This window comes from Mchenga conophoros, linkage group LG7 (assembly GCF_057382185.1).
Source record: "Mchenga conophoros isolate Kocher_MC1m ecotype Shallow Benthic linkage group LG7, M_conophoros_male_GT1.1, whole genome shotgun sequence".
In the NCBI taxonomy this organism is placed as follows: Eukaryota; Metazoa; Chordata; class Actinopteri; order Cichliformes; family Cichlidae; genus Mchenga; species Mchenga conophoros.
The window spans coordinates 13,766,171-13,790,809 of NC_140532.1; the positions used below are offsets into that span (position 1 = coordinate 13,766,171).

The following is a 24,639-nucleotide window of genomic DNA, read 5'->3' on the forward strand; positions in this document are numbered from 1 at the left end:
CCATAGAATAAATGTCTTTATTCATAAATGAAGTCAAACTATACATCCACCTAAGGAAGAAATTTCATTTCTTTTCTTTATGTAAAAATCATACAAATCAGTATCTGTGTTACAAATGATAAATAATACATTGAAAACATTGTTAAAATTGACACTTAGTGTAAACAACACATAGACATAAAATTATGTTTTGGTCATTCACTGTTTTGTTTTTTACCCAGACTTTTTTTTTTTTTACAAGTTGGCTAAAATACTGGTCTACATGCTGTGAGATTGGTGTTTTATTTCAAGCACACAGACTTATATAATCCAGCATTGTATCATCAGTTACTGCAAAGTCCAGCAATGAGCTGTGGAGCTGCATCACTCCAGGTTTTTTGTCAGTTGATCGTGAAAGAGTGAACTGTCACACTTGTGTTTTAAAGTGATTTCTGAATGAGGGCAGGTCGGAGCTGTTTTTCATGTCAAAGAAATGCCTTTGACATCTTTATATCTTTAAATATTCTCAGTGCAAATAAGCCTGCACTACCGTCTGTTCCAAGACCGGTTAGTATAAGTGTGTAAAACATCCATCAATACTCTGTATGTCACACTAAACAGTGCACTGTTGTCCAAATATCTAAAACATCGACACCATACATTGAAGACAAAAAGAAAATATACAAAATTCTAGAGTCAAATGCTCTGTACATTATTATGAACCCATTAGTGTGACTCAAAGTCTTTATAAAAGAAAATGTTGACAGAAAACATTTATCTCCTTTTGATTGATTGTACTGTTTTTAAGGAAATCCATCCTTGCAAAATCACATTTAACACAAAATTTTAATCATTACTTTAAAAAAAGATATTGCCTAAAAAAAACCCAAACTGTAAATTAATGAATTATATAATATTCCCTTTTGGGATCTTTTGGTACATTGTACAAAAACAAATAAACATTGTGCATATAAATTAACTGGCTCCATTCTTGAATCAGAAACAATTTTGTGGTTTATAATTTTATGAGGTTACAACCTAGTTTAGTGTATTTCAGTATATGAGTTTAACCTGTCCGCTTTATGAGGTGTACATGAAGAGGAAGTGATTTGCCTTTACAAACTTGAACCTGTGGAAATTTCAGACAGAACCATGACTAAGGTGTGCGTGGCAGAGACACAGCCCCATGTAAATGAGAACAAATGGCAAGTGCTCATCTTATCAAAGTGCTTTGTAAAAACATGAACGTCTAAAAGTACACACAGTCAACAACAGTCTTAACAAGGTCACCAGGACCACTGAGGAATTTCGACGAGGTGAACTTACACTTAGTTGTACCTACTTATTCACAGCTTCAACAGTAACAGAGGCATAAAGTAGACCGTGTAATAACTGTGCAAACATTTATACAGAAAATATCTTCAAAGTATTTACAAATACAAGGCCTGTCACTTCATGCCTCTCAGCTCTGACAGTTTTCAAGAAACTCATGGCAGTTGCATTATGTTCAGTCCCATTGTGCTTACAAGAGCTTAATGCTTCAGTCAGATGAGCTGGTCCTGAGTCTGAAGAGCAGTTTGACAAACAAAGAAACAAACAAAACAACAACAACAGCAGCAGTGACTGTTGGAGGGAGGAAAAAAAGCTACAGAAGGGGGACAAAATGTTCACAAACCAGGCTCTCCAAATGTCCTTCTACACTCCATGACCCCTGCTCCAGGGGGCCGGTCACAGTTGTGTGTCAGTTTAACCAGGTTGGGGGTGAGGCGATCGTATGCCAGCTTGTACTCGCGATCGAAAGCACCTGCAGGCGAGATAATGGTAAGTTAAGAATCTGTCAGCACGCTTTCTTTATATAAAATCTTTTATATCCATTAACTACAAACAGCAGGCATTTGAGAATATCGGCAGAAGAATCTACAGTCTTCTAGCTAGCTGTTCTATTGTAGATGGTCAGAGAAATACTTTGGGTTATGTAAGGTGGTACTAAAACTGTGTTATGTGGATATATTCAAATACTTTAATCTTATACTTTGTACAGAGTACAAATGAGGCTAGTGTATTGCATCCAAGATGGCTGTTTACACAAAACTTTGTACAGGATATGTGAAAAAAAGAAGAAAAAAACCCGCCTGATGGAGTTACACAAAATGTCAGGGCATCATTAAAGCCATCAAGAGTCATTATTACATATTTGGGCAAAAGCAGTGGACTGACATTTCCAGTCCTGCTAAAATAACTAAAAACTAAAATATCCATGCTCTGAACTTACTGATATTAATGTTGTTCTTCCTCAAAGCCACCAGAGCAAGGAACAATAACTCTCTGTAGAGACTCCTTTTTTGGGAGAGAAAAGAAAAGAAAAGCAATGAGATTTTCCATTCATATGATTTTGCCGGTGTAATTTTACTCATCACACACCTCTTTATTTACTTACCTCTGTCTTTTAAAACCTAACTCAGGCCCCAACAGCTGAATGATCTGGCTCATGGGCTGATGCACATCACTCTTCTTAATGCTCCTCACGAAACCCTGCAGGAGCTCCACAGTGAAGAGTTGGCCTTCTTCACATAACCCGGAGCGAACCAGCGAGTTGGCACCTGCGAAGAGGGAGAGATTAAAATCACTGCGATCAAAGGTTCATTCATCTCATTTCTCTCATTAACAGATGAGAGAAATGAAGAAACGAAGTCTGAAGGTGTGGCTCACTGATAAGATGACTTGATTAATAGGTTTCCTGAGCTGAATTATGCATGATCTACTAGTTAATATGCATTGTTTCATTTGCATGTAAATATCTGACCTTACCGGGAAAAAATTTTTCTGAAGGTAGCCTGATATCACCTTTTCTAATTTATTGCACTATAGTCTGTGAAAGTAAACATTGTATTAACTTACAGTGGGTGTTCCACAGGACGTAGCAGGGTTGAACTTTGTCTTGGTGCAACTTCAAATTGTCCCACATAATCCTCACGAGAACCTGCTTGCTGTCCTCCGATGACAGCATCTGAGGAGTCTGAAGGGGACAAAATACATAAAAAAGATGAATTCATTATTGCATTGTCCTCTGTAGGCACAAGTCGTGTTATGGTTTCATGCATTATATTTTGTTAGTTTTGATTTTTAATAACAACACTAGGAGTCACCAAAGTCCCAAATAATTTTCTGAGCTTTAGAAGTGCCAGTTGGTACAAACTGTTTCTGCTTGCCTTAGCGCTTGGCTAAGCTAATGAGCTACAATATTCACTTTTCTAGTTGCTGATGGCACACGGGATGACATCATTAAAGTATTCTGCGTGGGTGACAGGCTGTCATATTTACCTGGTCTTCGTGGCTACAGTGTTGGGAGCCCAGGATAAGAGCTGGCAGGTTACTCGGCAGGTCGAGCCTTCTGAAGTACCAAACAAGGTTCCAGAAGACAATGGGATGTTGGTCAACAACGCTTGGGGAGGAGATTGCCTGGTCGCCCTCATTCACTAACAGGCTCTCCAGCTCCTTCCACAGAACCAGAGGGCTCAAGTAGGGCACTGTTACAGGAGCAGAAGCAGAGGAGCAGGAGGAGGAGGAGGATGAGGCTGGGGCTTGGCCAGCACCCCCACTGCTCTCCCGCTTCTGTGCAGGAGCTGCAGACGCCTCAGCTGCACCGTCTGTTGTGGAGATTTTTTCCTCGGGATTGGGTGGCAGGGATGTATCCTCCTCTTTAACCGGATTGCTTTTCTTAGACGACCTGATGAGAGACAGAGAGTGGATCTGTTTAAATGGGCCACGGGGATAAAAGATGTTTTGTCTGTGTCTGTGTGCCTTAGTGCTCTTTTGTAAAAAGAAAAAAAAAATGTTCCAGACAATTAGCAAGATACTATAGAAAAGACAATCTAGCACAATGTTGTAACTGAAAATAGCCCAAATTGATGGCTTTAACTATTCAAAGTGTTTGAGCTCTCTTTGTAAGCATAGTGTGCTGTGTAAATTTTACCTGCTGTGCGGTCTCAGATCTTTGATTTCCACATTGAGAAAAGGCAAGAAGGCTGTGCCGCAGAAAGGACAAGTGCTGTTGAGGTTTGAGTCATTTGCCGTCCATCCTGCCATTATCTCCTCATCATACACCAGACAGTCACATGTCTTACAAAGTGAACAGCTAGACATCAACACCTATAAAAGAAAGCGTCAGGTTCAGAAAGAAACCATCACACTGCCTGAGCGAGCCTACAGACAAGAGTTGGACTGGGATTGTTATGTGCTGGTGCCTTACCTCTACGGTGTAATTGGGAGTGGGTTGGAAGCGGCCGGTGTCGGGGGAGGAATCTGGAGTGTGAGGAGTTTTGGAGGGAAGTGCCAAACCACCTGGATACAGTGGAGGATTATACAATCAGACACAGAACGCAAAGCCAAGACTGAACACAGCTGTCAAAGCTTGAAATATCTGGATGAAACTAAGAAAAAGTGTCCAGCTGAAACAAAGCAGCAATTACTTTATTAAAATCTGCAATGAGTGTTTGTATTTGTGCCGCAGGTTTAGTGAGTCTGTGTCTCTGCTTGTGTGCACGTGATTGTGCATGCACGTGTACATGTTGAAGTGTGTTTAGCATAGGGCCTGTGGCTGGGTGCAGAAAAACCTACACACTGCATCATCCCTCACGCCTGCTGGCCTACTTTCCAATAGAACAACACCCAACTCTTTCCATCACTGAGGCCTACTCTTACTCTAAATTTAGACTGCCAAGAAGTGTTTTCATGCAAACCTGCACAATGCTGCAGTTATAATGAGCTTGTAACAACAAAGCTTTAAGCCATGAGTTTTTTAGATTAGAGCTGCTTCTAGCAGGAAAGGGACCTGATTTAATTGACTTTGTTGATCATCCAGTGTAAGTATCAGTAACGTTGTAAAATAACAATGTAACACACGAAAATAAAAGCTTCACTACAACAATATTTATTAAAAGATGTGGAACGAACCAGAAAAGGAGTTGTGTCTGAACACTCTGTTTGGGGTGCCAGGGCTGCCCAGGTTAGTATGATGATGCCCAACGGGGCTTCTCCTGACTCGGGACACGCTACCATGCTGTGGGGATGTAAATCCATCTGGATCTAGACAGGAGTCATTATCAAGCAGCGAGGAGCAATCGGCCTCTCCTGAGGTCAGTGAGGACACACTCATGCGGTCACAGTTTGCGTCCTGCAGGGGGCAAAAAAGAACTGTAACTAGATTTCATCCTAGAGCCAGTAATCCCAAATATGCATGAATTATTTATATGTTAAAAAAATTCTAACCTGTGTTAGTGAAGTTTGAGAGGACAAACGAGAGTAGAGACGACTAGCTTTCTCAGCCACACCCTTTCCTGCTGATATAACGCTGCTCTTGAAGATGTCGAGAGTTGGGGTGAACAGTGTTTCCATGGAGAACGATGAAGTGGAAGGAGTGGGTGATGACGGTGAAACCAAAGAGGGAGGCCTCTCTCTGTCTTTGTTACAAATACCAAGAGGAAGAGATGGAGACTGCCTCAGCCTCTCCTTTGTTTTGGCAGGCAGTGGGAGGTGTGTAGTGGATTGAACTAGGGTTGAGGATTGCGGGGAGGAGTGGGGAGAAGAGGCTGAGCGGAACAAAGGGCTTGAGGGGTTCTGCAGGTCCATACTGGGCGTGCGGCTGCTCAAGGGGCTGTTGCCATTATTCATGTACGTTTCAATCTCCTCGGCCAGGTTGCGCCTAGAGTTGGATGCACTGCTGTTGTCATGGTCACATTCCTGTACGGTCGCTGTTGCCATCAGCGACAGGGGATCAAATCCCATCTCAATACCTGTCCTCCTCACTGTCCCGGCATTGCAGATAACGCCGGCCCTCTCCACTGGGTGTTTCTGTTTATCAGTCTCTGTGACCTCTTCCTCTACTTCATGCAGTCTGTCAGAAGCAAGGTGAAGCTGCTTTGATGTACTTAGAATGGGGACACTGAGCCTCAGAGTTCCCTGTCCACCAGACAAGTCCAGAGAATTTGGCCTCTCTGCCTTTGGCAAAGCTCCACTCAGAAGAGTGTCACTAGATGGACTGGAAGCCAGCCTAAGGCCACTGCCTGTGACAAAAACACATTTGAAAGCATTCAGCTGAACGGTACATAGTGGTTATACGCAGTAATAAAACAACTTCTTGAGAGTCTGCTTTATAAATAAAACATTGCTGTGTTAGCATCTTTTGATTTGGAGGCACTGGGAGAAAGAATGGAACCTCCACATCAAACGCTGCAGTTTTGAACAACATTTAGATTGAGAATGAACACTAAAAGGCATTTTTGTGCGTTTTTGGCTAGTCCACTGAAATCTGTGGCATTATTGTGCTCTTGCATTATTCTAAAAAATCCTGTTAGATTTGAATGAATTGTTGCTGGTGTTCTACTGTTCACGCCAACATGAAGCTGCTGCAGGGACGAGGAGGAAGGGAAACTGGCAGCTCTGCGGTTCCTTAAGGGATATGTGTTTATCTTACAATACAGCTGTATTGCATTTTAAGCCAAAAGTAATAAGTTATTAAGGCTCTGATAAAATGCCACACCAATTACAGAGGACTACTGATTATGAAGACTGAAAAATTAGAAAAACAACACAAAGTCAGACACCGCATGTCATGATTTGCAACAAAATTCAAGGCAAAAGTCATCTGCTTACATAACACGTTTATCCATCAGCAGATTGTATTTTTTTTTAATGAGAAACACCTAAATTTAACAGCAAATGGACAAGAAAAAAACCCACTTTACACCCACAGCCAGATGTGATACCACCAGCTTTTAAAGGCAAAGCATCCATTTTGCAGTGAGCTGTGAGTCACTTTTTGCAGAAATAATCCCCCAGTGTCAAAGATACGACATAAAAGCAATCCATAACTCACTTGACTTGACTCCTTTGTCTTCCACCAGGGCTGTGCCATCACTCTCTCTGCTGCACAATCTCTCTTCCTCCTTAGACAAGGAATCATAGCCTTGGTCTGACTGTTCACCTGAAAAAGATAAGGAGAAATCACTCCGCTGACGCTTACTTTTTAAATGTCCTCTCACTGGTGTTTTGTTTCTTCCTCGAGTGAATTAGAATTTGTTCCTATTAGTCTCCATGGAAGCTTTATATGAGACAACTGATCAGAGAGTTTTTGCTTACAAGCGCTTTGTGACATTCCCTTCAGCATGAAGCACACAAAACACCCAGAATAGAAAAGCAGGGGCACCAGAAAAGGAACAGAATATTTTTATAAAAACTTCATTAAATTCACAAGGTCAAATAGCAGGAGACAGTACAAACCTTCTCCACTGTGCTTGGAGTATTTTCAAAGAATTTGTTCACTTTCAGTAGTTTGATGAGACAAGTTGTGCCAGATGATATTGTTAGCGCAAAAGCTTTGGTCTTTTCAGCTTTGGTACTTGTCTTAGCTGCGAAGATGTGAGCTTACAAAAGAAACATGCCTACCTAACGCTATCCAACATAATACAATTTTCCCCAACCCCACCCATACCTCCACCACCACATATTACAGAGCAGACTTTATGTAAGTGCTTGTTTCTTGGCTTTTACATTTGCATTTTCCCCAATCACTTAAAATGTAATTTGAATGCAATTTGCCTTTAATGCATAATTCAAAGATTTATTATATGTATTTATTTATGCTTTTGACTGGGCTGGTTTAAAAGCAGCAGAAAGTTTTAAAAGTTATATTTAAAAGCAAGAGTAAGAAAGCAGCTACACAACAAACTGCCACCACATCTCCATCTACGTTACGCCTTCTTTCTCTTATCCATGCCTGAATGGACCCTACCACCAGCCGAGGGCGGGCAAGCCGAACAAAAAGGATATAAAATGTAAATAAATAACAAAAGGTATCACCTGTTATTTGCTTACATGCTGAAAGGTACCTATAATACGGCACATGCAGCACACATATTGTATATCTATGTATTTAGCAGAGTGCCTTTGACTACACATCCCCTTTATTCCCTATTGCTTTCACACCATTAAGTAAATAATCAGGGATCAAACTATCCTTGATCCTTGCACCTCACCATCCATAGCATCTAACCACAGAGGAAAAAACAAGACACGACACAACCACTAAAGAGATTTTCGCTCTGATTACCTGGCATAATTCCATAATATCAAAATAAACAACAAAAACGTCTCTCTGATATAAATCAAGTACATCAGGTATGGGAAAAACCAACAGTGAAAACGGTGAACCTTTCATCACACCTTAATACTGGAGTCTTTCATATATTAGTTTGTGTAAAACGACTGAGAGAAAGTCAGTGCAGATGAATAATTAAGGTTTGAGATTCATGATGTTCTGCCACTTTTAAGGCAGTTAATTCAATCACATCCCATAAATCAGAGAGATATGAGGGAAAGTAAAAGGCTGCACGTAAAATAGATGGAATGAGAACGACATAGGGCAGTAGCTCTCTACCTGTACTAAATCCATCATCGCTGGAGTCCATTTTAGTGAAGTCGGTGTCGATGGAGGTGCGCTCAGCAGAGTCATTAGCGCTGTCCAAACTGCCATGGCTGACTGTGTCTAGATCGCTGCCGTCTAAAGGGAGATAAGAGCAGAGAGAAAGGGGATGAGAGAGGCTTCACAAAAGACAGACTACCAACAGGATTATGAAACCAGAGCTGCACTCACACTATATATGAGCGATGTATAAACCCTCACTGAACTGTGTTGCAATCATTATCATCTGCAGCAAACGCAGGAATGTTCTGAGTGCCACAGCATCAACCAGCGCTATAAGATTTATCTATTTTACCTCAAAGTGAAGAAAAGTGAACGAATCTTGCTCAAGACCGAAGATGCACTTAATATGATCGTGTTTTTATTTTGGGAATTTAAACGTTTAAAAACGTTAAGTTAAAATATGTGCAGCTGGGAAAAATGTCGTATCAAATGGTGTAAAGCATTACTTTTTCATTAAAGCCTATCACTCAATATGTCATTATGGTAATGAGGGTCGCTGCGGGTTGTTGTGGGAATTTGAGACTGAGATCAAAAGGAATCTGTATACTTTGACTGCCAGGGAGGAAAACCTCTTCACTTTGTGTAAAAGGTTTCAAAAAAAGCAAGGTAGGGAACCAGGATCAGACTATGTCGCATGAATTCATAAAGCAATTACAGTAACTAAGAAGAAAATACACCATTGATGAAGTCAGGAGTAATTTTCTGTAAATTTGATGCAGTCCAAAACATCTTAAAGCCTCACTGGGATCGAGTGTAAAGCAGTCACTACTAGTTCTACTTTTGACTACAGAACTGCCTTAATCGGAGTTCTAAGGAAACATTTTTCAGAGATGTTATTTGAGATGATAGTATCACACAGTTTCTGCAGATTTGTTGGCTACACATCCATGATAAGAATCTCCCATTCCACTAGATCCCAACAGTGCTCTGTTGGATGGAGATCTGGTGACTGTGGCTGCCATTTGAATACAGTGAACTCACTGTCATGTTCAAGAAAGCAATTTGAGATGATTTGTGACACAGCGTGTTATCCTGCTGGAAGCATCCATCACAAAATTGTTACACTGTGATCATAAAAGGATGAAGATGGTCAGCACCAATACTCAGGTGAGCTGTGGTGTTTAGATAACATTTAGATGTTACTAATGGGCTCAGTTTGCCAACATACCCTCCAGCCTGAACCGCTAATACAAGACAAGATTGATCCATGCTTTTTATTTACAAGAGGAAAAAGTAGTTTTCACTAGAGGCAAAAATATGATGTGTGTGATCTATGTAACCGCCCAGGAAAGCATTCACAGAGAATTACTGCTCTATACAAAATGTTTGGCCAGATGTTTGTGGAAGTGCTGTAGTTGAATGAAAAAAATATCTGTATGTTTTGTTTTGTTTTTTCACCAAAATATATGTAATTGGGTTGTTACAGACAGTCACATAATCAGGAATTTAATTTTTCCTTACCTGAAAGATGAGGATCTCTTTGGGAGTTCCGTTGTTTCCTTCCTGCTTGCTTGAACTGGAGCACACCGAGGAGCACGTTCCTCAGCTTTCCCCATAGAAAGTAACCTCCCCTGGTGGTCGATGGCCAGGTGCTCTCTAATACCGCCTGGAGAAGAAATACAACATATTTTAAGATTTAAGCTCCCATCTCAATCCAATATGCAAATTGCTTGCATTTTCTTAGTTGTATTGTTAACGACCGATAGCACGCACCTTGTTATAGTACCCATATGTGATAGCATTGGGTTGAACTCCAGCTTTCTTCATCTCAAACAGCACCCTCACAGCCAGGACTGGCTGGCTGTACTGTCCACACAGCTGCAGCAGCACACGGTAACAAACCTTGGAGAAAAAAACACGTTAACACTGAAAATGTGCAGCGTCGTCTTTTCTGAATCATATCGGCAGATCTGTATTGTTTTCTTATCCAGAGCAGTTTCCTACCTCATCTGGAGCCTGCAGCTTTTTGTCCTGCATTTTCCTCAGCACATCATAAGCCGTACGCAGCGCTCGCACCTTGGAGTGGCAGTTGCCAACAAATCCTGGCAAGCAGATAAACCACAGGCCGTAGCAGTGGCGAAGCAGACACTTGGACCACATCTGAGGCATAGATGAATATGTTTTGGCCATCCTTTGAGCTGATTTGATCTCCTAAGATGAAAAAGATCAGATGTAAATGTGATTCATTGTCTATTAACAACCAGATTTGCATTTTGGATTCACATTCATATCCTTACACATGATTATGGAGAATAGGCACAGGAGTAAATGTGACATTAATTTGAACATATTTAGGTTTATCTTTGTTCATGAAAGAAACCAAATTGACATGAAGATTCTTAAGGACCTGTTTAGAGCGTCTAAAGATGGCTGTGGGGCTGGCTGGACTGCTGTGGCGTGAGGCTATGCCTGCCGATGAAGGACTTGCTCCCTCCAAAGGCTCCAGAAGCTCAGCATTTAGCACAGGAAATGCAGAGTAGCTGCAGAAAGAAATGTATACTCCCTTATATACAGTTACATAAGCTAAAAATAGACATGGATTGCTCATAAATGCTAGCAAGCTGAGTTATTCCTACAACAGTTTGGTTCTTCCCTGAGGCACCAACATAAGAATCCAAAAGTAATGTGTTACAGCTCAAAATAACCACACAGCCTTGTGGCAGTGACAAAGTCTAACAACGGAAGCAGTTTATGAGTCTGTCCTTTGGGAGCAGCACCCAGTGTGCTGCTCAAGCATACAGGACAGAGTTTTAAAAAAAGAAACCCCCTGTCTTGCCTCTCTCATTTAGAGATTCATCTGCAGTGTGGTACCTATAGCACAGAGGATGCTCCTCTCCCTGCGATGGCGGAGGCAGCTCTGGAGGGTTGATGTAGACTGTGTGCTCGCTGCGGTGCGATTCATCCAGTTCGATCAGTCTGGCGTCCTCTGGTCGCTCACTGTCCATCTGGTTTGCAAGAGAAACACAAATTCAGCAGCTGTCTTCATCTTTCCTTTTAGCTGTTCTCTAAACACAAATCTACAAGTGCTAAAGCTTTCTGGAAGCATTCAGATCCGACCAGATATCAGGGTCAGTGAGGACACAAAGATGTCAGTAATGAACCGGCCTGCATCAGAAATATGGCTTTTGCTCCAATTCCAGTTAACTACAGGGCACTACCGAATGCTTGATCCCGTGAATTCTCCAAGACCGAATTAATCTAGGCTGCAGTGACCTGGACAAAATTGATGCCATGTTACTCTAGGGACATGAAACCATTTAACTGTACAGCTTTGGCAGCACTACTTGATACTTAACTGCCACATTTGCTTCAGCTCCAAATGGACTTATCTGCTGTCTGGAGAGAAGCTTTCAAAGCCTGCCTGCATGCCTGCATGCCTTTCTGAGAACAACAGCAGGAACAAAGAGAAGCCAAGCAAAAGCATACATGCTCCTTTTTTAAAGAAAATCAGCTCTGAATAGTTTCCTGGGACATTATAAAAAGCCTACTGAGCTGATGTGCACTCACTTGGCTTGTCTGAATCGATTACCAGCTTATCTCGGGCATGAGTTTCACAAAAACGTTAATATTATGGCAGCGGCTGAATAGTTCCCCGGTGTACTGGATTACAGGGTTTGTTCCACTCAGTTGAGTGGATGATTCAGTCACCGGACCCTCACTGACCTGTTTGCCCTCACTTCAATTCTGCTCTGTGTTTCTCTGTTTGTTGCCCTTCCTCTTACACCCGAGAGCTCTTTCTCAATCACGCATTTGTTGTCAACCTCAGCAGCAATGACGCTGTATGAATCAAGGCTTCCACTTCTCAATAATAACCACAATGACCATTAATACAGTTCAAACTCTTCAAGCAGGATGTAAATGTGACTTCCTGATTGCACAAGTGTACTAGCACACACACACACGTACACACACGAACAGAGGAGGCGGATGTTTTAGTGTTTTTGTGCGAGGGTGTGACAAAACAAGTTGTCAGTTTGTGTTCATAAAATCTGTCAAGTCTACGAAGAATTAGCACAAACTAATAATCAGCACATCCCACGGGATTTCAACAACAACAACAACAAAAAGGATAACGCAGATTTCTGACATCTAATGCATGTCATCACATTAAAGACATTTTCTTTCTAGCCCTCTGTTACACCACCTTGATTTATTCAAAATAAGTGCACATAAATATAATGTACATTATTAAATCCTTTGATTGGGATCAATGTGGGAAAATGTTAAAAATATTTTATTTAAACAGCAGCATAGGATTGAGTAACTTACCTTTCCTCCACTGGAAAATAACTGATAGGCAGGGACCGTAACGACAAGCAAAGGAGAAGAAAGAAATGACAAGAAGGCAGATAATCAGAACAGCAGAAGAAGCAAAAAGAAGACAGAAAACATCTTTAAAAAGAAGCAGACAATAAAGTTGATGGAAAAGCTTAGAGCTGATCTTACAAAGAGGCCCAAGAGATGTGCTGAAGTGTTAATTACTTTTTGTTTATTGCCTTTACTTCCTGTTAATTGCTTTTTCATTCTTTTTGAAAATTAAATAAAGTCCAAAAAAGGTCTTAATTTAGAGGACAGTGCGTGATTAATTGTTCCTCTAAATGTTTCTGCTTCTTTTTTAGAGAATTTCTGCCAGCAGTCAGAGGCCAGACTAAATATCGCTCAAAGAGCGTTTGTTCCTACGCAGCAGAATGATTTTGATGAATCATCTCTGACACTGAAAATCCATAATAAAGATTAGCTGTAAACCTCACCTTATCAACACACTCATCAAAGAAAGCCAGGCTGGCATCTTTATCACTGACAAAGGAGCACTCTTCTATGAAACGACTGAACATTTGAGTCTTGGTCATGAGGGAGTAAAACCTCTGATGGGAGCGGTCTCTGCTCTTCAAGAAGCCTGTAAAAAAGAAAACGAAATTATTTATTGAAAATCTTAAAAAGTGGGGAATTCATATCCGTCTCATGATTCTAAATCATTGCATTTACTTGTCAAGCCCTTGCAAAATATTTATGGGGTAAAGATGCAGCCGTAACCAACATTTCCGCAAAATAAATGCTGTGTTATGAAACAATTTGTTCTCCACTGCTCCTCTTACATAATAGCACACAGATGTGCAGGGACATTGTGCTATTAATCGCAGTGGCCTCTCTGACTTGTCATCCAACCCTAATTTCCACCGAGGCTTAACATAAATCACAACAGTCATTACAGCTCTGATTTGAGGCCAGCTTAGCAGCATTCAGACCTTAACCCCACGACTTACTACAGCACTGAATCACAGAGGGAGGGGAGCCATGACCTGTCAGCATGGTTTGCCGTGACTTAGTATGGTGAATATTACTGGCTGAGAGTGACACATACCTTGGATGTCAAAGAGGGAGCTGGCATCAGTGGTTTTCTCGGACGGGGCTTGGGTGATGGGCAACAGATAGGAACGGTAGCCTCGCAGGATGGCAGCCATGAAGCGCAGGAAGGCCTCCTGGATCTCGAGCTCTAGTGTGTGCAGGCTTTTTCCACTTTCAAGCTCACAGTCGGTCACTGTGTGATCCATCTGCACATCTTCATGGTTTAAATGACCACCTGAGGGCACACAACAGCTGATGTTTTAACAATCCATACGCGCGTAAACCACCTGATAGCAAATAACCGGTTATTTAACCAGACACCAGTATTATTATTACCACAGACCACACACTTTTTCCACAAGGAAAGAAGTATTAAGTACAGCACTCAAGACTGGAGTAAAAGTGAGACTGTCAAAGTCAAATTATGTATAATACTCTGATTTTCACAGCAGACCTAGTTAAAAGAAATGCAGAGACCAACTTGCCAACAGGTATAAAGCTAGCAAAAACAGACCACTTGGCATGATGTCGCAAGCAAATTGTTCCTGTCTAGACCAGTATTCATGATGTCATGTTGTTCAAACACCACAGCGAAGATCTAGATTTTATAAGAGGCAGGACATAACAGTTCATTTTTGCATAATTTAAAAGATTTTTAAATTAAATAGAAATAGAATAATAAAAACAATAATCTGAATAAATCACTAATGAAAGAATACCATATATGGAATAAGAGGAAGGGTGAGGATCAGTTAAAAAACCATAAATGGCGAATGATACATGGTCAACATGCTCTTCTATAAAAGAACTAATCATTGCACTATTTTATTAACGGAACAGTGAGTGCATCCTGTCAGTTTTCCTGTAAAGCTGCCCATAGAGGCTGACTCAACAGACTCATGTAGCCTAAGCAACCAAAATTATTCATGAAACCACTTAGAGGATGACACAGCATCAGACTGGACTCACCCTCAATGAGCTGCTGATAGAGCTTATTCAGACTATTGAGAAGATGCTTGCAGGCTCTCCTGGGCAAGATTTTCCACGTAAGAGCCTTCTTGTCATCTTTTCTGAAAGCACAACAGATGGTTGTTGTTACACGGGAGGACAGTTAGGAAACAAAAAAGATATGAGGGAGGGAGGATTCACTGATATCCTCACAGAATACCTTTTGAATTGATGTGGGAGACCAGTGGGATCCAAACATGTTTTTTTTTCTGTACAGTAAAAATACTTCACATTCCACCTCTTATCATTACATAAGAGTTGATTTGAAGGTGGCCATCTAGTAGCACAGACTGGCTGCAGTAAGAGGTCACTTACTGGGAGATGGTGTTGGTGTCCAGATCCACACAAGTGATGTCAGCCGGGGGGACGTAAAGATCAAAGTACCGGGAGTCCATGCCCACAATGAAAGGGCATGGTGCACTAAGAACATCTGCCAGAGCCAGCGGGCACAGAGGGATGTATGGACATGGCCAGTGGAAGGGAAAAATCATCTGAAAAGGATCATAAGTAAAATTACTATAAACAATATATACAAAAGATTTTTATGGTCCCATGAAAGACCTTCGTTTTACTGTCAGGAAAAAAAGAGGATTAAAAAAGACAATACTTACAGACACAAGGGCCTCGGTTACACTGGTGAGTACAGCGGGGCGCAGGGAATGAACCAGGATCTTGTGCTCTGTGACAGCCAACACGAGCAGAGTGGCAGCATTTTTGGGGCCCAGATTCAGGAGCAACGTGGAGAGGCTTCCCCCACTACCACACAAAAACACACGGCAATTTAAAAAACAACAACAACAACAACAACACAAGTTTTCAGATTAGGATTGCAAAAAATGCAAGATGTTGTAATTCTGAAATTTATTGTTATCTTTACCTGAGTGGGAGCGGAGAGGACACAGGTTGGCTCAGCATCAGGCTGTCATGTGGAGACAGCTGTGGAAGACACAAGCAAAATTTAGTGAGTTAGAGCAAATTTAACAAAGAACCCACCCGTACAAAGTTGAAGTGATTTCTCATAAACTCACCTGGACTAGGATGCGTGGTCTCTGAGTGGAGGGAAACGGCACATTTTGCATGAAGTGAGAGATGTGCCTGTGAGTAAAAAATCAATTCAGTTAGTAAAGTTGTAACACTTCTTACTTTTGTATGATTTATCAGGCTGTGAGCTAAAGTGTCTGATTTGAAAGGGATAAAATCTGTAAAAGTTGCTAACTTTTCAATAGGCAGGGAATGTGGCCCAGAGATGGAGTATCGGTAGAGGAAGGTGAGAAAGCTCCTGAAGGACTGGAAGAAGGGCCAGTGGGAGAGTAAGCAGATGCTCTTGTTGCTGTAAACATTTCTGGTCTCGTCAGGTCTGAGATCAGAGCTTGGCAGGCCGAGCTGTGAGCGCTGACGCTCAGACAGGTTCTCCTCTGGGTAAGGCTCATAGAACTGGATAGCTGCTCCGTACACCTGCACACAAAGGGCCCCCAAGATAATTGCGTGAAGAATGCACAATGCATCTAAAGGATGCGCACGCTTGTTATCCTAATGCAAACCCAACAGTAGCCACAAGTCCCTTGAGAAACACATTCATTGAGCATGTAGTGGCGGCTTCACAAGAGAATTTTCAACATAATAAATCCGCCCTTTGAAGTTCCTTCTCCCAAATAAATACACAAGTCATTCCTAGCCTAAAGTGCCATGAGACTAGCCTGCAGACTAGAGGTTGCAGGCAAGAAGCAGTAAACACTGAAGCATCCAGCATTTAAAACTTGCACATCAGCCCAAGTGGTGCATGAGCCATCCATTATTCAAAAGATGAGCTACACTCAGCCGCACAATACAAAAAAAATCTTTTATGCTGCAGTGCTTTCAGAGGCTAACAGGCTTTTGGTATTCCAAACACAGCCTTTAGACCACTTTTGATTCCAGTCAGAGTTCAGAAGTTGATTAAGATTGTCTGGTATTCTTAGAAATACAGCTGCACTTCATAAACAGTCTAATCCATAAGGGATCCTAATTCTCAGTGAGAGACAGAGGTGGAGCTAAAGATAGAGATGCTAGCTGAAATGAAGCAATTAAGGGAGATATTTTGTATGTGTGGTATTGTAGGGGAATCATTAATTGGTGATGATCTCACCGAAATGGCCGTAAGCTGAATGGAGAAGTGTTTTTTTGGCCACTTCAGTAGGTGAGTACACAAAATAACAAGTAAAAGAAAAGAATACAAAAAAGCAACTACGTACAAAGGTGATTTTACCTTTTCTCCAGAGGCTCCCGTTAGTACAAATGTGGAAAAAACAGGCAGGGAGTGTTTGGTGTGTGCAGGCCAGCACTCGATCATTGCCCCCATGGGCAGGCAGAACATAGGCACTGACTCTGGCAGTGGAAAGGACTCATAGTCCTCTTCGGGGTACCTACACAAAAGACCTGGACACAAACACATGCAAGAAATGTTAAACATATTCTTTGTATGAATACTGATAATGACTGACACAAATCCATGACTAAACTTCCTTTTTCTTTTCACTGCTACAAACTCTGCACAGTTTACCTGCTTTGTATGCGATTGTGTTTGCTTTAGCCAGAGACTTCTTGTAACAAAGGTAGACCGAGGATCCCCACTGAAATACGGAGAAAGATAAAGTTCATCACATAGCAGCAACAATCTGGGCTGTGTGGGCAGACAAACTAGGTTTAAGTGATTATTTTTCAGAGCTCTATCCCACCATGCTGCTGTTGAGGTTCTTGTCCACCTTGCAGAAGGTGTGAGGGGGCGTTTCCCCTTTGCCGGGGATGATAACGCAGACATCGGTGACAGCCAATGAGGTGTGTGGCTGGCTCTTTGGTGCACGGCGGTAGGTGATGTAGATGCGTTGGGAGGACGAGCTGCTGATGTTTGCAGGGCGGCCTGAGGGTGTGGTCTGAACGATGTGACATCCGGGTTTGAGTTTCTCTTTCCACTCATACAGAACCCTGAAATATCAGACGGTGTTGGTGACTTTTTATATTTTTGAAAACTGATCAAGACTTCAGACTGGAGCATGTGCATTAAAGCAGATTACAGTGACCCTAAGCGGAGGAGTTATTAGTGCTGCTGGGTGAGTAAAAGGTCAGTAAGTGAGGATTACTTCTTACCCGAGATCTGTCAGTGGAGGCTTATCTCTGCCTCGCTTAAAGCACAAGAATATCTGTGGGCCCCTTAGACTGGCTCCATTGAGCTCTGCAGAAAGGCCTGAGGGGGTAGTTTCAACACAGGTGAAGCCTGGGGGTACCTCTTCTCCCAGAGAGCGTATCACGACAGCGACATCCGTGATAGGGGCTTTGGGTTTCACAGATTTGGGACCAGCATCATCAAAGTGTAGATCCTCCTCTAGAGGCTTGGATGAGTCGGTGAGGCCAGCAACCACAAAGTAGTCTGCTACACGAGGCCCTTTATCCTCCATCATTTCCCATTCCCACACTGTTGGCTGCAAAATAAAAAAGTGGAAGTTGCATGGGGGGGTCAACAAAGTGCACTCTATACACTGGATAACCCTTAAATGTCCTTACTCTGTATTAGCTGTTGTACTAGATTTGAAAAAAGAGGCAAAATGCAGCATGTAAAATGTACACTTCTCCTGCAGTGCATTAAATTGCATACCATACCAAAGAAATAGCACATAATGAGAGCACATGGAAGCACTTAAAATACATTCCTTGCTGCAAAAACATCATATTTCACCGAGAAATATGGGAGGGCTTGCAACCAGTGACCTTGCTATATGCCATGGCTGGTTATGTAAAACAGAACACATGCCTCTGTAGAGAAAAAAGAAAAAAGGCGCATATGGAAACTAAAATTGAACTGTAACTGAGCACTCAGAAGTGAAGAGAGGATACGTTGTTGCTCGGCAAGCAGTTTTTTCTGGGCTTTTACAGCTGTAATATTCAGACAGCATTTATTTTGGGCTCAAAAACATCATGAAAATGAAAGGAATAGAGGGCGCGCCAGTGAATTAGCTTGTTATGGCTTTATCACAAAGCATGGAACCCTGGAAGCCCTCTAAGTGCTGGGCCAGCTTATTGTGGTTCAGTTGAAGAGCCTGGTTTATCTCTCTCAGCAGTTCGTCCACACACACTAGCAAACTGATAAACAGCTGCCTATTATTTTCCCCACTGGCGTATGTGGGAGGTAGAATAGTTGTCTCACTCCTTTGTGATGGATGTGTCACTGTTAGGAACCTTGGCACACAAGGAGCTATGGCCATATCTCATCTACTGAGGACTTTGGCTTCTACTGGCTTTAAATCTAATAGTCCCGTGTGTTGTTCCTCCCTGTGGCTGCGTGATGGTACAGACAGCTAAGCACTGCTTACAGGCTCAGAGTGCAAAACTAACTCCTAACACAAGAGCATGGAAAAAAGATAATTTGTAGAAGCAAGATACTGCAGCATGTTGAGTGATGACAGAGATTCAGTTGTTTACTGAACAAGATTTAGAATTTGGTATCTGACTGGCTTTCACTTTCAATCACAAGACCTTTTAAAATAATTTACCAGCAAAGATCAGTCCACTGTTTCATAAGCTTGTTTTTGAAATGATGACTCATCACCACCAGGTTCCTCCATCCTGACAGTCTTCCAGTCGACATTGTTTTTCCATCAGTAGTTGATGTTTTTTCGCAGTTATTTGTGCTGAGCCCTATGGTTACGCGTGATGACTCGGCGTGTAAAGAGCAAAAAGGTTTCTTGTTTTTTCAGATCTCCTTCAATACTCAATTTTATTTTATTGAAAAATATGTATGCATTCATTACACTGCCACTTATGCATTTTACAACGTAGCATTTGTTCCTCTACGGTTTACTCAGGTTCTCAAAAAAGTTTTTTATTCTGAAAAACACTGATGTATATTTATTTTATTGCTTAGCTGGTCTTGTTTTTATGTTGCTTCTGCGGTTCTACTTTTCAATGAACTATTCACATTATCTAACGGCTTTTAGAAACTTAAACTAGTGGACATTATTGTTGTGTTTTAATATTTGTAATTTTATTGTAGTTGTGAACCACTTTGTGGTCCTTAAAGGAGGTGTTATATGAATTAAAGGTTCCATATAAGTAAGTAAATCTTACTTACTTATCTGGCAGAATGTGATGGCTTCTTTTCTTATGTTAGATAATTTACATTGTTAAACATCTATATGATAGTTAATTTTGGTCTTATTTTCTAAATAGGTTCTAACTATTTTAGAAAATAAGTCCTTCCCCATTAACCAAATGAACAATCAAAGTCATGAAATATAATTACAGGTGAAATCTGTTTAAAACCAGGTGAAATGTTTGCAGACTTTGACCCAAAATAATGCTGCTGGAAAAGCTAGAAGCGATTCTTTTACCACTTTCTTTCCTGCCCCAGAATTTCTAAGCAGAAATTTGTGTGTCACATCTTTTATCATATCGCCAGCTGTTCATGTGGCACAAAATCCTTTGTAATCCAGTGCCGAATCCATTTTACCTAATGACCTAACAAGCCGAAGGCCACAATAATTCTGTTCAGCTGATTCACCTGTTCTTTGATCGCGCACAACACTTACACAACATACCTGCTGCCAGTAGGTATTACCAGAGGTGGGACCAAGTCATTGTTTTGCAAGTCTCAAGTAAGTCTCAAGTCTTTATCCTCAAGTCTCAAGTCAAGTCTCAACTAATGTCAGGCAAGTCAGAGTCGAGTCTCAAGTCACTGGTGTAAAAGTCCAAGTCAAGTCACAAGTCTGAAACTTTGAATTTCAAGTCCTTTCGAGTCTTTAAAAAAAAACAAAAAACGAAAAAATAATGTTGCAGTTATGCTAAATGTAAATATTAGACCATGTAATTTTAAAATCTGTGTTTTTCTCAACACATGACAAAATAGTGAACTTAGAAAATATACACAAATTGTGAAATTGCACCTCTTTAAAATGCAGCTCAATTAAACCTAGCTCCAAGAATAATTTTCACCGACAGTTCTGAGATAAGCTGCATGTTATTCTTGGATGCGGTTGTAGGACCAGCTTTAAAATCGCATGACAAAAATATCATACACATTAAAAAAAAACTGTATCACCAACGTAGCCTGGACAACATTTGCTAGTTAGATGAAGTCAGCTATCTCATCGTAGCATATTTATATGCATATTTATAATCATACGGTTCTTGGAGTGAGTGCATACACTCATGAAGTTTAGTAACTTCCGGTCACTGCAACAAGCCCAGGTACAGTTTACCGACGGATGGGTGCAGGACCTTGAAATGCACCGTGTAGAACGAAAGACCATCGTACGTATCATAAGTTTACCAGTCTCACAAATTGTCGTCATAAATACACATTCGTTAACCGTTTATTAATAGGACCTTTGAGCTCAACGGTAATTAATTAGTAGTGGAAATAATTTCTGGTTCATTACAGAAATGTAGCAGTGACAATAATACTGTATGCTGTAATCGTACTGATACAAACCTGTTTTATCCTGTGAATAAAAGTATGTGTTTTTGTCAATGTACCATAATAACAGAAGCGAAACGCAATATTGTGTCAGGACAATTCACTATTTATGCACAATAAATAAAGGAGCATAGCGCGACAATTTCTGTTCAGCGCCAGACTTGCTTGTAACCTATATCACCAATTATGTTAAGAAAAATGACGCATTAACTACAACAGCAGACTGACCTTCGTGTAAATGCTTGGAGCAGACTAACCTGTGAGCTGGAGTGTTCTGGGACGTTATATTTGGTCTTTGAATGGCTGCAATCCAGGCCATCCGTCGCGTCTTTGTTACTTCGGAAACATGGCTCGAACAATTTCTCTTCAACGACGTAATCCGATAACAACCGATCTCTTTACCCGTCGGCTTCCCGTGGCTGTCATGCGACCGGCTATTGCAGTTAATAATACAACGGCTTCTTGACATTTTTGTGTTTCTTTTTATCGCTGTGTAACTGATTTCAATTGAAAGCCTGCGTGCGCTAGTACCGCTTGCCACGAGTTCCCAGAATCCTTTGCGGTTCTACCCGTGAATGACGTCACATTTTCAATCTCTATATAATATGCATGTTAAATTTTATATTTGGGGTAAAATATCAAGTCTTTTCAAGTAAACCGGTTCAAGTCCAATTCAAGTCCCAAGTCATTGGTGTAAAAGTCCAAGTCAAGTCACAAGTCTTAGAACATTTTTTCAAGTCAAGTCTAAAGTCATAAAATTAATGACTCGAGTCTGACTCGAGTCCAAGTCATGTGACTCGAGTCCACACCTCTGGGTATTACACAAATGCTGACAGCTAAAAGCTAGACAGATGTGTCATATAATACTCAAAAGGTTCTGGATTAAATATAGATGTAATCTCCTGCTCCAACCACCACGACATTACTGCGTCTATTCCTCCCCCTCGACAGGAAGTAGAGGCCTAAAATTATATCTAATCCTCTCCATAGCAACAACATTAAAACTGAGCAGAGAACAGAAGGTTGAACATTTCTAACTCCTGTGATGATACACAGTCTTTGGTTTCCTTTAATCAGAATGCTGTAGATTATTTGTCTTTGCCTGGACCGATGTGTCTGAGAAACATGTTTTACCAGATGGAGAATCGGCCGCAATAATATCTTTTATCTGTTTATGTGAATTGATTTTTTTTTTCCATGTGATTGTGGACGAGGAAACAAACACTCTTAGTAAACATGATTGCCCACAGTGTTTCCCTTTTATCTGGAAATGCTTTCTATTTTTTATCAGTGTGATATCATATTTAATACCACAGAGATGACTATGGTAAAACAGATTGGTTACTGGCCTGTATCATCCACTTTCATGTATGTGATTGTTCATCCCATCAATCACTAAGTGCATGTTCTAGTGACAACCCCCCCCCCCCCCCCCCCCAACACAGAAATCAAACTGACTCCATCACAAATATTTTGACTGAAATTTAATTTTGAAATGTTCTCGTATTATCTCACTTATTCTAGGCAGTCTCGAGTTTACTAAACACTGGAAGTGAGCAAGTCACAGTCGCCACAGAAACTGCAACCGCTTCATTCACTGCATTTCTTAATAACAGGACAAATAAGGACACGGCGGATTTCCTCTTACTGCAAGCAAACCAACTTCCCTATTCGCATCCACTATTATTTGCGTGAGTCTCCGTCAACCGTCCGTTTTGCAGTAATTTGTTAACCACTTGTGCCATAATGTTCCTGACATTTCCCTCTTAAGCATCCTCAAACCTAATATTTTCTTTTCATGGTATCTGAGAGCATCACACCTTCTGTGTATCTTCTTATGTTCTAAAACATGTTCTAAGATGAGTTTTTTAAACTTGCATCAGTCCTATAAAATTGTTGCATCATTTTAAACATTCCTTTTACATTTGTAGCATTTGTATGCAGCACACTCTGATAATAGCTCTCAACTAAAATGCACTGCCTCACATTTTAGAAGTCCCAACTGCCAAAGCTCTGCAGATGACAAAACCCCTAAATATCAAACATGATTTTGTTTGCACCAAAATATATTTTTAAGTGCTGGATAGGCATTAAAGCCAATTTCGGAAATTAGAATGAACTTATATTTCATCAGAAGCAACATGACCAATTATTTATCCCCAGTCTCTTTTGATATTTCTTGCCAATAACATGTTTTTTTTCTGTTTTGTTTTGTTTTTTGTTGTTGTTTTTTCAGAAGGCAGACATTAAACTTTGAAAAATCGATCCTCCCTCTTTCTGACTTCTGCTTGTGTGTTGTTGTAATTATGGCCCAAAAGACAGAGGCAGTGGCTGCTGGACAGTCCGAGTAGGGCTGTGGAGGGATTAGAGGGCTGTGTTAACAGCAGGGGGGCAGGGAGGATGGGCAGTGTGAACAGGGAGGGAACCACCACAACATTTCACTAAGCATCTGTTCCCCATGAAGCCATGAAGACAACCCTCACCCTCATCAGCCATTTGCACTCCTTATGCTGGACAGGGGGGGAGCCCTGGCCGCTTGATGAGGAAACCACACACGCCCAAGATAAACAGAGCAGAAAGATGAAGGAGATAAGGTGGTGCTGAAAATAGGAGAACGCTGAAGGGCTTTGTACGTTAAGCTTGAACCGCACGTGCAAAAGGACTACTGGGTTAACCATAAAGTAAATGGTTAAAATTAAATAAATAGATTAAAAAAAAAAACAACTGGCTACAGCGACCATAAAAATAAAGGGGGTTTCTCATATGCCCACATCTAAAGAGGCCATCTTATGGAGCACCGACACGGGAGGCAATGGAATAAGCCTCCATATGACTTCATTGTAACCAATGGGCGCAGTGTATACACAGAAAATCTCACACAGAAACCGATGCTCACCGCAAAGAATTAATCTGAGCTTGCATTGCATGAAGCTCTTGGACAGTGATATGACATGTTTGCCGTTAATTGTTCCAAGCAGCAATCCAACATTAAAATTAGCCTTCAGTGTATAACACACACAAACATAAAGCTACAAAAATGGGATCTCAGACATATAATATTAAAAAAAATAATAATAACACAAAAATTACTATAAGCACAGAAACTACGTGTGCGAGCGTCGCTTGTATTTTTTTTTAAAAGATATTCGACAAAAGAAGAATCTACTCACATCACGACGAATGAAAGATGATCAGTCGAATATGAGTACACGCTGAAAATAAAACCCAGGTCCCCGTTGATGATAAATGTTTATTTCTTACAGTTCAGATTTAAATAAATTACCTACACATATATTATAATGTATAAAATAATAAAAAATCATTCACAGAGGGTTGGACCGACCAGAATAAATGGTGTATTCCCGAGCAGCGCTTTATC

General features: G+C 40.9%; 1 protein-coding gene across 2 annotated transcripts; it reads right to left on the bottom strand.

Annotated features, from left to right (window-relative positions):
• Position 1: 1 nt before the first annotated feature.
• On the bottom strand, positions 2-24,639 carry dennd4a (DENN/MADD domain containing 4A). Of its 2 annotated transcripts, XM_085282243.1 has the most exons (30): positions 24,431-24,639; positions 17,939-18,270; positions 17,530-17,776; positions 17,355-17,424; positions 17,061-17,230; positions 16,032-16,270; positions 15,844-15,910; positions 15,693-15,751; positions 15,427-15,571; positions 15,131-15,306; positions 14,777-14,877; positions 13,824-14,042; positions 13,213-13,358; positions 12,731-12,751; positions 11,273-11,406; positions 10,809-10,941; positions 10,406-10,612; positions 10,175-10,303; positions 9,923-10,067; positions 8,414-8,536; positions 6,854-6,961; positions 5,248-6,041; positions 4,933-5,152; positions 4,229-4,320; positions 3,953-4,128; positions 3,301-3,706; positions 2,878-2,995; positions 2,417-2,579; positions 2,252-2,316; positions 2-1,783 (listed from the first exon to the last, which is right to left on the bottom strand). In XM_085282243.1, exons 2-30 carry the CDS (start codon positions 18,247-18,249, stop codon positions 1,647-1,649), a joined length of 5,121 nt encoding a protein of 1,706 aa, XP_085138369.1. In that variant the 5' UTR covers positions 18,250-18,270; positions 24,431-24,639; the 3' UTR covers positions 2-1,646. The 2 variants fall into 2 exon arrangements, with proteins under 2 accessions (XP_085138369.1, XP_085138370.1); XM_085282244.1 differs by lacking the exon at positions 12,731-12,751.

Excerpts from the sequence above, each read along its gene's own strand:
- dennd4a (XM_085282243.1), bottom strand. The coding sequence starts at position 18,249 with ATGATGGAGGATAAAGGGCCTCGTGTAGCAGACTACTTTGTGGTTGCT. Across the intron at positions 17,231-17,354 it reads CACAATCGCATACAAAGCAG|GTCTTTTGTGTAGGTACCCC; the intron begins GTAAACTGTGCA and ends GTTTGTGTCCAG. Across the intron at positions 4,129-4,228 it reads CTCCCAATTACACCGTAGAG|GTGTTGATGTCTAGCTGTTC; the intron begins GTAAGGCACCAG and ends TTTCTTTTATAG.